The 18,772-nt window shown below is 35.5% G+C and overlaps 1 protein-coding gene across 1 annotated transcript; it reads left to right on the top strand.

The window, feature by feature from the left end:
• Positions 1 to 392: 392 nt before the first annotated feature.
• Positions 393 to 3,532, top strand: LOC127630293 (uncharacterized protein C11orf87 homolog). The gene is made up of 2 exons (XM_052107799.1): positions 393 to 641; positions 1,170 to 3,532. The coding sequence occupies exon 2, from the start codon at positions 1,309 to 1,311 to the stop codon at positions 1,756 to 1,758; it is 450 nt and encodes a 149-aa protein (XP_051963759.1). The 5' UTR covers positions 393 to 641; positions 1,170 to 1,308; the 3' UTR covers positions 1,759 to 3,532.
• The last annotated feature ends 15,240 nt before the right edge of the window (positions 3,533 to 18,772 follow it).

Raw genomic sequence — 18,772 nt, 5'->3', positions numbered from 1 at the left:
AAGTTGTGTGTATATGGAAATTTATGATTTAAACAGCAAAATGAAATGTATTATTAAAAACAACACCAACACCAGTTTATTTTTACCAATTTATTTTTATGTCATTCAGTTCAAATTCCTCTTCCTTGATTTCATAAAATAGCAACTGTCCTTAAGCATGAGTAGCTCTAATGGTCAAAATGATTATCTGTGAAAATAAACTGACAACAATATCTGCACATTCACCATCACGTATAAGTAATTACGCTTTCTTTCATTATTGAAACATTCTGTTGAAAACGCTTCACCTTTGTAAAGATTAGGCTGTAAAGTTTTCGCTTCTCATTCCCGTTAATTGTGCATGTAAAGTTCACGAGAAGATGCGGGTGCTGCACTCAAAGACAAGGGAGGGGAGGTTTGTTGACATCATTTCACAGATAGCCTTTATTTTACCCCCATACATTTGAATAACAAACCTTGGATTGTCATCTAGAGACAATCAAGTCTGAGTGAGGTTGCTGGAGCGCTTGGATTATCAAAGGCGATACGTCATTGCGAGCTGAAGCGATTGGCTAGATTCCGCTCCTTTTTCTCCAGAATTTGCAACCAGCACTCGCCAGGTCTTCGCCTCCGGAGCAGCGAGATCCCTACAGTAAAGACAGGTAAACCAACGGTTTTAACGTAGGCTATATCTTAGATTATTCATTTAATTGATGCATCTTGACATTGCAAGGCACCAGGTATCCTTCGGTGGATAATTTATTGTCTACTTTATTGTTTTCTTAAATCAGTAATTGATGAACAGCACTGGTTGGTGGCTGATCTGAAGGAATGCCGCAGTTGAGAAATTAATACTGAACCAAAATTCCTTTTTGTAATTGTAAGAGAATCGCTTCGCCGAATAGAGGAAGAGCGGAGCGATTTAACGCGACATTATTTGCGCACAAATGCCGCAAACTTCATGAGCAGCGCGCCTTTCTGAGGTTTACGAATCAGATTGATTTTTATTTATTTATTTATTTAACCAGTAGGATAGATTGTGTATGCGTCAAAGGTCTGGATTTGAAAGAGTTTTAAAGGGGGGTTTGTGCGATTTTAGCCAACTAAATCTGTAACGTGACTAGAAATGTAATGCGCTAAAACCTGCATACTTTTGTCTAACGCTGGATTCCTCATTGGATCTATTTTAGGTGGACTCCCCTGGGACATATTTCATTTGAAAGAAATGAACGCAATATAGTGCACACATTCGTCGGGGTGGAAATTTCTATTCGCTTTCATCTCCTCAATTTCTCCCCTGCAATAGAGACACTAACCGAACCGGAATAAATGAGTACCCGGACCTTGGAGAGACTGGCGCTTTCCATTCCACATTGTGCCTTTAACGGAACCGCTCGGACCAACAATGACACCTGCTTTGACCGGGTGGATCAGCTGTTCCAGGCGTTCTCATCCACCGCCGTGCTTTCCGTGCTCATCGTGATGATAATTGGGATAATATTCGTCTCCATCACGACCTTCCACTTTCACAAAAGCAAGATGAAAAAGCGCAAGATCCAGAAAGCCCAAGAGGAATACGAGCGCGACAACTGCAGTCCTAAAGCGGCCAAAGGCAAGCCGGTGGTCCGACAGTGTAAAATGGTGAGACCCCCCACGGCGGTGCGGAAGAGTGATCCAAACACTGACAATCTTGGCATGACACCTGTGATCCCAGAGGACACGACACACACGGGACAAATGAAGGACGATAACTTGTTGGAATCGGTCGCAGTGTCTTGATAACGCAGTTTCAGCCTTTGATGGACACTGTAAATGCAACAACCTCTGTATTCATATGATATTGCCTACGGAATATATAAATCCTTTGTATAAGCTAGAGAGTTAATAAGTTTTCATTTTAATGCTTGAGGAGCCTGTGGAAGAAATCTATGAACGGTCTTCAAGCTAACTGCTTTTTGAGGAGAAAAGACTCCTCAAAAATCCTAAAGGAATGCTAATGGAATTGTTCTCATAATTTGGAGCCAATCCTAATGGAATCAAATAAGAATCCAATAAGAATCATATAACATTCTCCAGACGGATTGTATGGAATGCTGATGGAATTTATATCATAATTTGGAACCAGTCCTAATAGTTTCAGATAAGAATCCTCTATGAATCAAATAACATCTTACTAGAATAGCCATAAATCTGGATACCCCCAGTAGCACTGAATGCTTGCAGTATTGCATGTTAATGTAATATTATCATAATTTGGAGCAATTCCCAATAGAATGAAATTATCCTGAAATGAGTTACTACTGGATCATTTGAAATTCTGGAGCTCATTAATCAATTAATCCAGACTGTATTGAATGCTAATGGGATAAATCCTTATGGAATCAAATAAGAATCATCTAATCCAAGACTAGGAATACATTCAGAATATCTTCAATTCTGGAAATAGAATTAATAATTTTATCCAGAATGTTACACTAATGGTTTTTCTATCCTAAATTTGTGTCAAAATGGGATCAAGCCGGAAATCCCAGAAGAATCAAATAGGATCATATTGGATAGATCTAAAAGCCTTATTTATTTATCGAATGTCTTTTCATCCAATTTATTCTTACTTCTTTGTTACAAGTCTTTAGGTTTGGCTCGTCGTTTTGATAGAAATTCCATTAGCATTCCTTTAGGATCTTTTGACACGGGGATTGTCTTGTCCACTCTTAGTCACATTGTCCAAGAGGAACAATTATAAACAGGTCTATTGTTTGATGAATTATGGACCTACTGGCAGAATAGAGTTAGATATTACTGAATGATATTTTGTAGGATATTGGGATGTAAGGGATATAGTGAAGTTCCTCAAAGTTTAAGGGACTTGTATAAATCCTGTACAGTCGCTGTCCAGTGCTGCGGTGCTGAAATAAGAACGGAAACATTCGTCTTCATCGTGTAGAATCTCAACACAACTCACAATACGTTTTGAGTTTTAATGACTCTTAGGTGTCACTCTTTTAGACAACATTGTGGTTTATTTTGACAAATATATTTCTTAATTGGGATTTTCTTTTTCATTCATCTTAGTGGCTTTTTGAAGATAGAGGCTCAATTCGTGCCATTCTGGCTCGGCATTAATACGTTTTGTGTTTGAACCCCTTTATTCCTGAGACTAGTAAAGTGCAATTGCAGCTGCTAGTGGTAGTATAGCCTATATATTTGTTTGTTTATAGCACTGTATAACCATAGTAAAAATTATGTATCCTAAAGCATTTCGGTTTTGTGTTACAGCTCTGTATTAATGCTTTTCCTTTTGCATTTTTGCTCTAGATTAATATAACAGCAATGATTAAGTATTATGTTTTAAACTTAGGATACTAAAATAGTGTATCAATAAAGCTACAAATTATAAGATAACATTTTAGAAGTCATTTTATGTATTTCCTTGACGTTGTGTTGAATTGGAAATTGGAGTTATAGGCAGAAATCACGTTATGTAACAGACCAAAAGTTTTACGTTTGCTTTTATTTTGTTCAATGCATACAATTTTTAATTACCAATAAAGTATTGTGCAAATGAGTTTATGTGTCATATTTTTAATAAACATATTATAAATAAATAAATAAATTGGTAAGACTTTACATTACTGTTCCCTTTGTTAAGGGTTTATAAAGGGGTTAATTAATGACTTATAATTAATTTACAAATGCATTATAAATAATGTATATGCATTTATAACAACATGCAGAAAAAGGGTGTCTTTCAATACCTGCCAAATAGCAAACCATTTTTCCACATATGTACTTATCACCTCAATATCTAATAAAAATGATTCAATATAAGTAACCCATAAAAATGTACTTTAATGTAAAGTGTATATATATATATATATATATATATATATATATGAAGGAGTGGCCAACATTACGAACATTACCTATTTACGAAAAGTTAATTATGGTTTAATGGTCATCAACCTTTATCATGTGATATATGCTGTGAATGACCATGAAGATCTGAAATGTGCTTTTGCAGAAGAATTTAGGTAACTAGGATTAGGTAAGTTGGGACACCAATCGTGGTAGCACCATTCTTTTAACATCAACATAACAAGGAATGTTCTTTCTGTTTGATCGGCCAGCTTATGTAAATAAACTGGTTAAAATAAATTATTTCCTTATATTTAGCGCTGGGAACTCCAATTCATTAAATTAAAATTGTAATTCATGTAAATTAACTAATTCACATTAACTTGAATCCCTGAAGGGACATTAAAGGGACATTGCCTCTTTTTTTTAGATAAAAATATTGCAACCTAGTCTCATAAAACAAACGTTACTATAACAACATTTTTTAGTTTTACGTAGCCTGTTCCATGTTTCCCCGCAGTTTCATGGTGGAATTAACACTAAAGGCCTACAACTGCGTTTTATTCTCTTTCACACAAATCATGAGTACAATGTCTAATTATGACTTTATAAAGTCACACACTGCTATGCTATGACATCGAAACACTTTTACTCTAACACATAATTAAAAATAATTTGACATTTTAATGCTTGTATTACAGACCCCCTTTTGTATTAGCTCACCTGATATAGTCTTGGACTGTGGACTTGGAAGACAAAGGCTCAAGTTTAGCCAAGCACGTAAGCTAACAAGTGAACCAAAAGTATCATAGAAGCAATGTGAAAATGTGCTTTTCATGTTGCATTTGCTTTTAGGAAAATATCGGGTTAGGTTTAGGTGTTGGTTTAGGGTAAGGTTGTTTTGTTCACCTCTCATTTGCTTTTAGCACACTATTGGCTAGGTTGAAGTTTTGGGTATGGGAAGTACATATTACTCATTAAACAAAAATCTAATATTCACCTTAAAAACCTCAACATTTTACTCGCTTTTGGCGCCCCTCACTGGACATTTCACATGGAAACTGTAATAAAGTCACATTATTATTTTAGATCAAGCTGACATTTTTAGTTAACTGCTGCTGTTTATCACATTATTTCAATTCAGTTACTGTGGCTAGGAAAAGTATGTGAACCCTTTGGAATTAAATGATTTTCTTTTAAACAGTCATAAAATATCTTCATCAAAGTCACAAGAATAGACAAACTCAATGTGCTTAAGCTAACAACAACCAAACAATACTAATCTTTAAGTCTGCTAGACTTTATTGTGTATATCCATTAAATATTCACAGTGCTGTGTATAAAGTTAGCCTTGGATTTAGTATCTGGTTGATCCTTCTTTGGCAACAATAACCTCAACCAAGCATTTCCAGCTGCGATTTAGTCCTGCACAATGTTCACAAGGAATTTTGGACCATTCTTCCTTACAGAACTGCTTCAGCTCAGCCATATTCTTAGGATGTCTGGTGTGAATGGCTCTTTTGAGGTCATTCCACAGCATCTCTATTGAGTTAAGGTCTGGGCTCTGACTGGGCCACTCCAAAAGGTGGATTTTCTTTTTTTAAAGCCATTCTTTATCGGATTTACATCGATGTTTAGGGTTATTATCACCCAACTTCTACTTAGCTTCAGCTGGTGAATAGCCACTCTGACATGATCCTGTAGAATATCTTGAAACATTTTTATAAATTTTTCCCTTGATGATGGCACTCCAGGCTGCAAAGCAGCCCCAAATCATGAAGCTCACTCCACCGTACTTCACTAACCATATGTAGTGCAAACAATTCAACCGTAGTTTCATGAGTCCCTTTTCCCATTAGCATTGTGTAGTGTCAAGGTGGTCTTCACTGCAAACTTCAGGCATGCAGCAATGTTTTTGTTGGAAAGCAGCAGCTTCCTTTGTGGTGTCCTGCCATGGACACCATGCCTGTTTAATGTTTATGTATAGTATACTATAACTGATGTTAACCAGTTCCAATGATTCCTTTGAGTGTTTAACTGTTACTCTAGGGTTCTTTTTTACCACACAGAGAATTCTGCGGTGTGCCCTTTGAGTCATCTTAGCTAGACGGCCACTTCTAGGGAGAGTAGCAACAGTACTAAATCATCTACTAAACAACTGTGCACAGGTGAATCAGGGGCGAAAATTTCATCAAAATGTTGGGGGGGACAATAAACATAAAAATTCTCAAGAGCAATTTTTGAAGGGGTTTTTTGTTGTTGCCCCATTTGCATTTGTATTATTTTATTTCTTAAACAATTATTTTAAGAATATATAATTATATTATTTACAATACACATATTTTTATGATATTTTAGGGGGACAACCCTCAGATGGGGGTCCTGACCCCCCCCACCCGCGATTTCCGCCTATGAGGTGAATATCTAAGCTCGGGTTGATAACTTTGTAGCCATTTCCAGTTTATATGCAAAGCAACAATTCTTGATCATAGGTCTTCTGAGATCTCTCTTTTTTCTTTTCTTTTGCAAGACATGGTCCACGTCAGCAGATGCTATTTTGATAGCAAACTCAAAATGTTTGAGTGCTTTATAAAAGTCAAAGTAGCGTTAACCCACACCTCCATTCTGGTTACATTAATTGGATGCCAGGTTTGCCAAATCCTAACTCTAATTAGCTTTTGTTCTAGCATTAGCCTAGGGGGTTCACATACATTTTCCAATCTACACTGTGACTGTTTGAATGATGTATTCAATATGTATTTATGCTAAATTTTATGCAGTCACCCTATGTTTAACCCTTATGAAAATTAACCATGGTTTCACTGTAGCAATATTGTAGTGTTACTTTAGTAACCATGTTTTTTGTTGTTAAAAATTGACAAATTTTATTATGTACTTGCTCAACCGTTATTGAGCAAGTACATAACAAAAACCAGTGTTCAAAACACTGACCTCGTCAGCAATTATTTATATTTTGAGCTGCTGAATCAGATTTGACTCGAAATTGCAGGCTTATGTCATTCGTCCTTGCTTGTTTACTTCCTGTCCGTAAGCACAAAAAAGAAGGGCTGGCTTTGCTGCGTGTGTCTGCTGGGAAAGCTGCAGCCGTATTAGTAGTGGCAGGACACCAGTCTGGATGAATATTTTACTTTTAACTGTTTGGCAAAGTTGTTTACTTGCTATAATGCTTGGATATGATTTTTAGAGTTGTTGAAGCTTAAATTGGTTGCACATATATAACACTTAGTGTTACTGCTATGGCTGTACTGTTTGTGTTGGGGAGATTGCATTTTCTCAACTCATTCACATCATCAAATCCAACGCAAATAAGCTTTACAGTAAACTGTATGGTGGAACTTTCTATAATCTGTTATTGTTTTAAACATTTACATAACTTATTGCGCAAAAAACATTTATTTCGTTACAACATTGTCCTTTAAGCATTTGACAATTATAAATAATTTTACTCAGATTCTTAACCTTTAGATTTAGAAATGTTGGACTATATACTCCAAATAAAACGTGCATCTAGTTATTTTTTGCAAATATATTTAATAATCCTGAAAGGTTTTTTCTCCTTGCATGACATGAGACTGATGGACCAACTTTATTGCTTATAAGCTCTAAATAATAATCACAGAGCAAATGAAACTATGCCAGTTATCAGACAACAGTCAATTTTGTCACTGCTTGATAAAGCCAGCACAGCACATGGATAAGAGTTTGATTGGTACGCTTTACAATAAGGTTCCATTTGTTAACATTAGTTAATGCTTTAGGTATCATAACAACATATTGTTTACAGTGCTTATTCATCTTTGTTAATGATAGTTAATAAAAATACAGTTGTTCATTGTTAGTTCATCGAGCATTAATGCTAACAAGGACAACTTTTGATTTAAAAAATGTATTAGTATATGTTGAAATTAACATTAACTAAGATTAATAAATGCTTTAAAAGTATTGTTTATAGTTAATGTTAAATAATATTAAAAAATGGAACCTTATTGTAAAGTGTTACCATTTAAATGTTTACAATTACTAAGTAAAACCTTCTGTAGCTGGTGATTTCCTACTCATAAGATTGTCTTAATTCATTTATATATTTATTTATTTTTATAGATCTCAACCAGAATGTGCAAGTGTGACCAACTCAAGAGCTGAGCTGTCATTTTTTTTAAATACTGACATAATATTCTGAAAAAGAATATTATTTCATGTATCCATCCCACCTGCAGTATGAGTTATTGTCTGCTCTGTTAACAGCATATGTCTGCCTTAAAGCTATCAGGCAATTAAGTAAAATTATTAAATACGTTTTAAGTACTCCTATTATCTTTTTCTTTCTTTCTTTCTTTCTTTCTTTCTTTCTTTCTTTCTTTCTTTCTTTCTTTCTTTCTTTTTACCATGAATATATACTTTATTATAATATATAGTCGCTTTGGATAAAAGCATCTGCCAAATGAATAAATGTAAAATAAATGTATACACTGTAATTAATGAATACAATGTAATTTATTTGTGTCATAGGTTTACAGTTAATAAGCAGCTACAGTCTTCCAACTGTGGTTGGTGAGGATACTTCTTTCCACTTCTCCGCTTCCATCACTATAATCAGGGCCGCCGCTGGCCAAATTGATGCCCTACGCAGAGTTCTGGGGGGTGTATGATATGAGCGTGAAGCGATCGTCTGTGTTTCCGCAACTGCTTTCGGATCCTTGAATAATGTATAACGTGCGAGTAAGGGCAGCCGGTGGACTTTCTGGTGCCCTCCTAGGGTAAGATGGTGCCCCCCTAGGGAGTTGGTGCCCTACGCAGACTGCGTAGTATGCGTATATGGAGCAGCTGTACTGACTATAATGTAAGGGGCCTTTTACCACAAGTGTCAGGCCTTTTACCCCAGGTGTGGGTTAAACCACATGAACAACACACGAACAGTTTGATATGACTATTGTTATTTGGGTGAACTACTGAAATTATGTGCGATTATTTTCTAATTGTCTTGGAAATATTTTGTAAATTTGACACCACCTGGGAATTTTATAGATCTATTTGTGATGTAAATAAGTGTCGGGTCTCTAAAGATCCAAATATGTAAGAGTGTTTGGTTAAACTTCCATGCATTTAAGAGTTAATGTGTGGAGCAATGGTTATGTTGATGTATTAATTAATACGAGTGATTTATGTATTTGGAATGATTTTATTACAATAATTTATATTATTGTACAGTATTTAGCTAAATTGTAGTTTTTTTATTTTTTTTTATTTACAATTTTTCATTTCAATAGAAAATAAAAGTACAAATGGAAAAACATGGCTTACTTTTATTTATTTATTTATTTGTTTGTTTGTATGTAATGTAAAACCGTAATTGAGTCTTTAATGTTTTATAGGATAAGGTATATAGATGAGTAAAAAAAAAAATTATTAAATAAAAATAATAATAATTAAAAATAAAACTTCTTGCATCAAAAATGTTCTTCATAGCATTAATGAGGTTCTATATAACACTTTTAAAGTATGGTTCTTTATGGAACTTTTAAAAAATAATTCAATTAATTTAGCCCCACAAAGGGTTCTGCTATTGTTACAAGCTGAAGAACCCCAATTTGGTACTATTTAGAAAGCATTTTGTGTACCGATTTCAAAGTACAGTAGCCTAATGTATTTATTAATTTGTTTAGCATGTAAGCCTTATAATGTCTCTATTATAAATGTACTTACAAAGAAACAATTAGGAATTAGGAATTATTAGCTATTGCTACTTACTGTATGTTTTTTTCTTCACATTTAATGAAGTATATTATATCCCCATTATCACTGAATCATCTTTTTGTGTTCTTGTTTTACTTGCATTGTCCACAGAGGCTGTCGATTGTAATCCAGCATGTGTGGATTGAAGCGGAGGCAACTGAGACTTGTCCTCTGCCAACCGGATTAAGGTGAGTAACCATGCCACCACAAGAACCTACTATGTAGTGGGAATTGGGCATTCAAATTGGGAGAAAAGGGGAGAATTTTTTTTTTTCTGACATTGAACTCACATCAGTCATATCATGAATTTCACCTCTTTAGTTTGGGATATGTGTAGTAGGTCTACAATACAAATATTAATATCTGGGGGATAAATCACTTCAATGATCATATTAAAATATGTAAATAAGAGTGTTGTTTATCTCGATTATAAATGTTAAATCGTAAAACATAATATTAAAGTGAAAATAGCACATCGTGACACAGGCAAAGTGTGGCATCATATCACACATGCGGTGGTTATATCATCGGTTCAGGGATCATTTATTGAAAAAATGTTTCATGTTTATTGTTTTTTTGTATGGCATCTCTGTTAACAGTGTGCATTCATCACTAATTCCAGCTATTGTGATAATTTAAAGTAACCCATGGTGTCATTTCCTGTTATCTCAGCTTAAATAGTGTACAAGTCTCACAAGCTTATTCAACAGCTCAGCTCGTGGAAATTCCAGAATGGCAAAATCCCTTACAGCACCTTTAAGCTAAACTGACAGCTGTAATGAGGAGGAGGGCGTGACTATGCATGCCCAGCCCCGAATAGGGCTAATCAGCCAAGGAGAGGGATAAGTGCAGCAAATGCGGCAGCTTGGGAGATAGAGAGAGCCACATGCAGCTGCCATGTGTGTGGTTGTGTTGTGTGTGTCTTTTTATTTGCATCAAACATTATTTTGATGGTTCAGCCTGTTCCCGCCGCCTCCTTTCCCAACTTGGAGGAGGGATGTGATGTTGTGTAGTCCTCATCCCCTATCAGCCAACCCAAAGGAGCAGCCGCAGCCATCCGCCGGGGGATGGAGTTGTTGCTGCCGACTGGTTTTGCTATAGTGATACTGTAGTAGCCATGAACTAGGGTTGCCACCCACCCTGTATTTATAAAAATATTGTCTTTTTTTAAAAAGATTTTATGTAGTTACTTTTTGTTAGTAGATTGTAGTGTAGTTTACTACTTTTTAATAGAGTAGCTTGAATGCAGGTTAACTAAGTTATAAGTAGCATGTAGCTTTGGACGCTACAGTTTCAAAGAAGCTTCCCCAACACTGATGTTATCCCTTGCAGAAACACAATAGTGCTGTTCACCTGTTCGTGTCAGAGATGTAGGATTGGAAACACAGGAGTAGAGCACAGCTGTAAGCCCACTAAACTGCACACTGGAGCCGAATATAGTCACTCTTCACAATTAAAACAATTATTAACCCCCCCAGCTGAGTCAAAAGACTAATTGCTTGACTGCAGCAATACCCACTATGATAGAAATGTGAACAATGGCGACAGAAGACTTCAGAGCACCAATGGGGTGAAGAAAAGAATATCTGCTCTCAGTCACGCTTATTGTTTTGGCTTCTCTTTAAACTGAATGTTAGAGCACATCTGTTTTTGTCTGATACCATAAAGGGAAACAGGAAATCAAACAAAGCATGTGGGTGATCTTTGTGCCTCTTCTCTAGCCAATCAGAGACAGTTTGAGCTGGATACACCTGTGTTTTCTACACAGCGTAGTGTGCCAAACTTGTGCCCACAACACAGCCTACTCTCCCTCGCTCTATATCTCATTGTGAGTGGGCTGACTCTGCCATTGGCACTGCATTCTACACATAACAGCTCGTTAAGCCCACATCACATTAATGTGTGATTTTATTATTATTTGGTGTGTTTAAAAAAATTAGGGCTGGGTGACTAATTAATCTGAAAGTAAAAAAAAGTGTTGTACATAAATCCATATGTTGTTTCAATGTTAGAAATTTTTAATCAAGCATAATAAAACTTTTTATGATTTATCATATTGACTTCAGAACAAAGTTATTCTAGAGGCACAGAGAGTGGTCTTCTTGAATTGTCTTTCCACTTTAAGATGGGCTAGGACAAAGTATTCTCATATTCTAACATTGAAAAAAATTACATCAACTTTAAATCAGCATGATTCATCAACAACAACATTCACAGAAAACATGTACCATGACCATCGGCCATAAGATGTAGTAAGAAGCAGTGCTGACCCTACTGAGCAAGGGACAGTTCCATCAACTGGCCTGCAAGTCTCTCACATTGGCCCTGGACCATTGCCATCTTTATTGTTTTGGAAATTGATTGGATTGTGAGAAGTAGGTGTTGCATACCAGAATGTAGCTAGGTGGTTGGAGGAGAGCGGTTGAAAAGTAAGAGGGATTTGTGATGTTATTATATTTTAATGAAGATTACGAAGACAAACAAAGATAAAAAAAAGTATGAAAGTAAATAAGGTCATTTTGAATTTATGTTGATTTTAAGGATTGATATTGCAACAAGATCACACAAATCGATGCTGCTTCTGAATGTACCCTGAAAGTGACCCCATTCTGCTGAATTTCTAACAATCAGCCATCCCCAATCACATTTTTGCATCCATTCTTATAGCGTGTTGTGTGAGAAAACTAAGATATGGTTTAGGGTGCCAAAGAAACAGGAAGTAATCATGTTAACACCAAACTATGAGTTCTGGTCCCATAGAAATCAGCAATTAATTGCGTTCACATAAGCAATGGTTCTCACTCTAAATTGTAACTTTTTACTCCACTACTAGTTAGTTTAAGAGTTGGGGTTTGGGTTATGGTTATGGTTTTAGGGTAATAAAATATGCATTCCTGTTGACTGAATTCCATCATTAACAATTACAAATTAGGGCTGTCATAATTAATGTGTTTACGCATGCGATTAAATAAACATTTTAACTTGTTAATTTTCTTAATCGCTATAAACTCATTTACCGTTAATACAGTATAAACGGTGGTATGAAGGGCAGAAACTTTGTAATGTGTCCTCCCGGAGTCATTACACTGATGCACACACCACAGCACAAGAACCTACAAGCTTAGCATAAAGTAGCATAACGTGTCCATTATTGAGCAAGTACATAGCAAAACCCAGTGTTCAAAACCCTGACCTCCTCTTACCCCAATGCACTGCGGTAAGTCTACAACAGTCATTAATATTTTGAGCTGTTGAGTCAGATTTGCCTCGAAATTGCAGGCTTATTTCATTTGTCCTTGCTTGTTTACTTCCTGCCCGTAAGCACAAAAAAGAAGGGCTGGCTTTGCTGCGTGTGTCTGCTGGGAAAGCTGCAGCCGTATTAGTAGTGGCAGGACAACAGACTCGATGAATATTTTACTTTTAACTGTTTGGCAAAGTTGTTTACTTGCTATAATGCTTGGATATGTTTTTTAGAGTTGTTGAAGCTTAAATTGGTTGCACATATATAACACTTTGAGTTACTGCTATGGCTGTACTGTTTGTGTTGGGGAGATTGCATTTTCTCAACTCATTCACATCATCAAACCCATAAAAAAAAAAAAAAAAAAATCTATCCACTAAAATAGAATACTTCAATTGCTGCCTTGAGGTTCAGCAAACCAGCAAAAAATATAATTGACAAGCAGCCTCTTTTTAAAGCTACACTGTATATATACTCTGTAAGACTTAAGTAAAATGATATCCTTGTCCTTTTTGAATATTGCCAAACTAAGCACCTTCCCATTGGTCAACGCAAAACATTTGCCCTTCAAAGTTCACCAAATTCCCAAATTGAATTCCACGCTAAATCCGTGAGGGGAAAGTCCATTGCATGGATTCCCATTGAGATTACTGTTTTAAAGTATGTGTGACTGCACCTTTAAATTTAAGTAAAATCAAAGAGGTGCAAAAGTTGCTAAAATTAAAGCCTGCAGTGTACTGGAAATACTTTTTGACCAATTTGAATTTAATTATTGGTGAAGAAAATCTAGTTAAGACTCTAAAAACTCATACAAGTCAGTTGAAAGGACAAAAAATAGATGGAAACAAAAATGTTATCAAAACATAATGACAAACACGTTTTGTTTTTACAATGCATTTGTGCATTTTTTAACTCAAAACCTTTTAGTAGACAACCAGACAACCAGCCCATGTGACAACTAGCACTGACCTCTCTATATATAGCCTAAGCTATACAATGCATATGGAAGTGAGATAAAACTTCTGTAACACTTTCTATGAAGCCTGTATTTATAATGCATTGCAAAGTCATTATAATGCATTAGTAATGTCTCACAATACACCTCATAATAAGTTATAATTTCTCATAAATAATTGTAACCACAATTATAATACATTATAATACTTACCTTTCATAGTTATACCTTAGAGTATAATGCATTATAACACAAGCAACATCCAATTTAATCTCCAGAAGTTATAATGTATTATAAATATTTGAATTATATTATATAATATATATAAACTGGTTTTATAAATAACTTCCATTATATACGTTTTACATGTAATGTATTATATGTTACGTTTGTGTTATGGCTGTTTATAAGAAGATATTGCTTTTACAACTTTACTAAAAGCAGGCAAAGACCACTTATAATATGATCACGACATAAAGCCTTTTGTCTGTTTACATACGCTGCTTTTGCACGACAGCACTTATATGATTAACATTGTTAGCTTCTGCTGCGGTAAAATTGGATATAGCTTGTTTTATAATGTATTATATTCGTATTTATTACTATGAATAGAGGAAGTCTTATAATGTATTAAAACTATAGTTATAAATATTTATGAGAAGTCATAACTTATAAGGTGTATTATGAGACATTATGAATGCAGAATAATGCATGTATAATGCCTTTACAATGCACTATAAATATGGGCTTCATAGAAAGTGTTACCAAAACTTCCAACCTGACAAAAGACTCGTCCACTATTGAAGCTGAGATAACACGAAATGACACCATGGGTTACTTTAAATTATCACAATAGCTGGAATTAGTGATGAATGCACACTGTTAACAGAGATGCCATAGAAAAAACAATAAACATTAAACATTTTTTAAATAAATGATCCCTGAACCGATGACATAACCACTGCTTGTGTGATATGATGAACCCATTCCTTAGCACTGACAGTCATAACTGATGTTACTTCATATGCCTCTCTGCACCTCACAAACAAATTTGGTCCTGCTGGAGGGAAGCTAAATGAGAGTATGCATAATTACCCAGTAAGACAAGGCAGCATGTCTCCTGACTACTGTTGTAATTTGTCATTGTCAACAGTATTGGTGTTGTCCTCTCTGTATTGCACTGTGATCTGAGATCAGTTACACTTTCAAAGAGGCCTGATGTGTCTAAGGTAAGTATATGGTTGGTTGTACATTACAGCTAATTTAGCAATCTGCAATGCAACTCTTGCATTTACTTTTAGCATTCCACCACCCTGCCAATGGCTAATTTCCAAACAACTAAAGCCTTGCCCACACTAATACGTTTTTGTTTGACAACGTATTTAATTTAGCCATGTTTATGCCTCTCATCTACACTAGAACAGCGTTTTTACTCCACTAATATGGGAGACTTTCAAAAACACTCTCCATAACAGCATTCCTTGGAAGACGATGATGTTAGGAAAAGGTAAACTGAGGTTTCAAACTAATTTGCATGAACATGGTCTAAACTGAAAATCCAAAAAGCTCCAAAAATAATTTTATGAGAACCAATGGTGTTTACATCAAAAACGTCAAACCTGGCATGACACATGGACATGCTTTTTTAAACTCGACTATACCCTGTTCTCTTCAATACTGATATGAAACAAAAAGGGTTAGTACTGGGAGCAGAGATGATCGCCTGGATCTGCATTCTCAGTGGCCCTTCATTATCATAATGTTTCTAAATTTAGACCTCTTTGTCTTACGACTCTTGAGGGTTACTGCTTGTCACAATGTAAAGGTTTCACATTCATTTTGCCATTTTCTTAATATGCAGGGAAGACCAGGCTTAGTTGTCACAAGGGCTATATCTCAGTAACTGTAAGATTGAGTCACTTTTCAAGCATCATTCCTCATCTCCCAAATTACTGGCAAACATTGACCGCCATCAGACATTTTTGCATTAATTCAAGCATGTTCACCTTTCTCTTGTGTGCCAAAGATAGAGCATTATATGAGCAATCTCTGCAACGCAGATGCTGGTCCTATGGAAACCAGCGAATTATCGGGTACACATGAAAAATGATGAGTGTGATTCAGAGGTTTCATTGTCATTTAAAAATTACAATTTTACTCCACAGATGGTTAGGTTTAGTGTTGAGGTTTGGGTTAGGGTGTATGGTTAGTAAAATATGCATTCCTGTTGACTGCATTACAGCATTTACAACTCGCTTTTGGCACCACCCTAAAAAAATCTAAATCAAATCAAATAGGACTATTTAAGGAGAACAGATGACGAAGACGAAGCTTGTCTGCATTCTTGTGTGTGTTTTATGATTTGACTTAGCTGGCTGAAAAGCAGTGCATGTTTTTATTTCTTTACACAGTGAAAAGTGTCATTAAATGTGTTTGTCAAGCCGGTCCCAGCTTCATCCTTTTCCATCTTTAATTGTTACAGTCGATAATTATCTTTGGAACAGTAGTTCAATAATTGAACCTTAATAAACACATTGGGATACATTAAGGCAAGGGTAGATTGTAGCTATAAATGTTAAGCTACATTCTCAGGACAAGGGTTTTCATAACTGTCAGGTTGTCACAATGATTTTGGAGCAAGTTGTCACACGTGTTTTAATAAATTATTAATTACACTTTCTGGTGGTCAAAGTAATGATGTGATATTTTTATGTTACCTTGTCTATTTTTGTTGTTTCATGGATTTTGTATTTCAGAACTATTGTACCATTTTTTATTTATTTATTTATTTTTGGCATACATTCAATAGCCTATAATAGATTGTAAACACAGATATGTTCTTGAAAATTATTTTTTTTAAATTTAGATGGTATTGCATATTTACAAAAAAGGGTATTCTTCTCAAATAAGCATAGTGTAATAAGTGTATTTAAGTATCAAATAATATTTGTTTATACAGAAATTGACTTTCAAAGATAAACCTACCCTGAGAAATATTCACTGGATTAACATTTTTTGACGTCTATCATCTAATCTAAATTGCCTATATGACAAAAACACAACAAAGCTCTGTGGCAATTATGTTAAATAACAAAAGTGTGTAATTTCAGTTGTCTGCAAGAGTGCAATTTAATGTTGTTTTAGTCATTTTACTGAATTCATTATGAAGCATTGAAGGTGCTGGAGTAAAGATATTCTATATTGTCATGTCTGACTGTGGAATTGGTAAGGGTGTTTGAAGGTTGATGAAACACTTGAGATTCCAGCATTTATCTTTAAGCCTTAGCACGCAGCTGCTTCTCAACTATAAAAACATAAAGGAAGAAAGATTATTGCTTTTGTATTATTTTTATAAAATCATAAATGAATGAAAACCAGGTATAAATTCTCTCAACCTGCTTCTCAGGAATATTCAAGTAATACCGACACACCCTAGTCAAAAATATTGCTAATGTAATTTCCTTCCCCTAAACATCAATTAAGATTATTGGAAACACTGAAATTCAGGGAAAAAAATCCCCAGAAATATATCTGCACTCAGCTGTTATTTCATTAGGGATTAGCAGTTATTACATGTATTTGCTGGCAACAATTCTTAAACAGTAAAGTCTTTCTATGTAATGACTGTCCAGCCATGTAAATATAGCCCAAGCTGATAGATTCTTAACTTGCTATTTGTTAGCCAATCAACTCAGTGGTGTAAGCTGATTGGTCCTTTGACATGTAAGTGGCTAGCCAATTAATCTTTGTCTTAAATAGCTCATTTTGCAGATACGCCAGTTGCACTGCTGCAAGAGTTTTTCTCTGAAAATGCTCAGGTGGTTGCTGGGGCTTTTTCTTCTATAATTTTGCACGGAAAAGTCTGCTTTTGGACATGACACATAGAAGTGCATCTTTAACAAGGTAAGCCTTAGCCAAATCTGGCCTGGCACACATAACTAACTTTAGGTCATTAGTTTAAATAAATACACACATAGGTAGGTAGGTAAGTCACTAGTTAAATAAGTTCTGGGCTTTCCAGGTCCAGGTACACATTATGAGTGAGGTCAGTAGCTGTTTATGCCTTTTGGCCAAGCAGGCCAAGGCACACATCCAAATTTTGTTCATTAGCGTTACACCATCAGCCAGTGGCCAAGACACGCCTAAGTTAGCATACACTCTGTGTACGAGGGTCTTCGGAACAGCAGCAGTTCACAAGTCTTGGCAATAGATCTGCTGGGTAGGGGCGTTGTGTTTTGTGTTTGTGCAGCTTCCCTGCTTTATTGGGGATAGTATTTATGTCTATTTGTGTGGCAGCATGTCCTGCATGCTAACAAACACAGTCTCACAGTGAAATCATATGAATTGGCTAAATCGAATGAAATTAAATGAGTTGAGTTTTATAATAGCAAATCAGGTGACTCTTCCTTGTCTCCTTCTAAAACGTGACAATTACTGTCTTCTGTCAAACAAAAACATTCGCTTTCCACTTTAAATCATGGGACTCTATGGTTAGGTTCAAATATGGGGTTTGAGTAAGGGCATAAAATTAAGAAGCATGTACACAACGTCTGACACATGAAACTTTTGATTATTTCTGCATTACACATCCCGGGAAGGTCTATACAATTCATACCAGCAAACTTGTATGATTTCATATGAATTAGCCATCTTGTACGAATTCGTAAAACATCTCATGAGATTGGGTTGTGCTAACACAGTATGTCTGTGTATGTTCTAGCAGTAGCAAGTCTCCATATTTGCTCTGCAGTAGCAGCATAGCAGATGTAGTCCGCCAAGACCAATATCCTATCAATATGTCATACCCACATTAACACGCTAAACCTTTCAAAGAGTTGACATGACTGTTGTGTGTGAATGTGGCATGATTCCTCCAATTTTGGCCTTGCTTATGTATTTAAAGTTTTGTGAAAATCAGCCATTTCTTTGAGTTGTTGCCTTTTAAGTAAAAAGACCATGTAAAGAACAATTCACTTCATGCTTACTTC

Source organism: Xyrauchen texanus, chromosome 36 (assembly GCF_025860055.1).
Source record: "Xyrauchen texanus isolate HMW12.3.18 chromosome 36, RBS_HiC_50CHRs, whole genome shotgun sequence".
NCBI classification, from domain to species: domain Eukaryota; kingdom Metazoa; phylum Chordata; class Actinopteri; order Cypriniformes; family Catostomidae; genus Xyrauchen; species Xyrauchen texanus.
The sequence above is the reverse complement of the archived record's forward strand: the minus strand, read 5'-3'. Positions and strand labels throughout refer to the sequence as shown.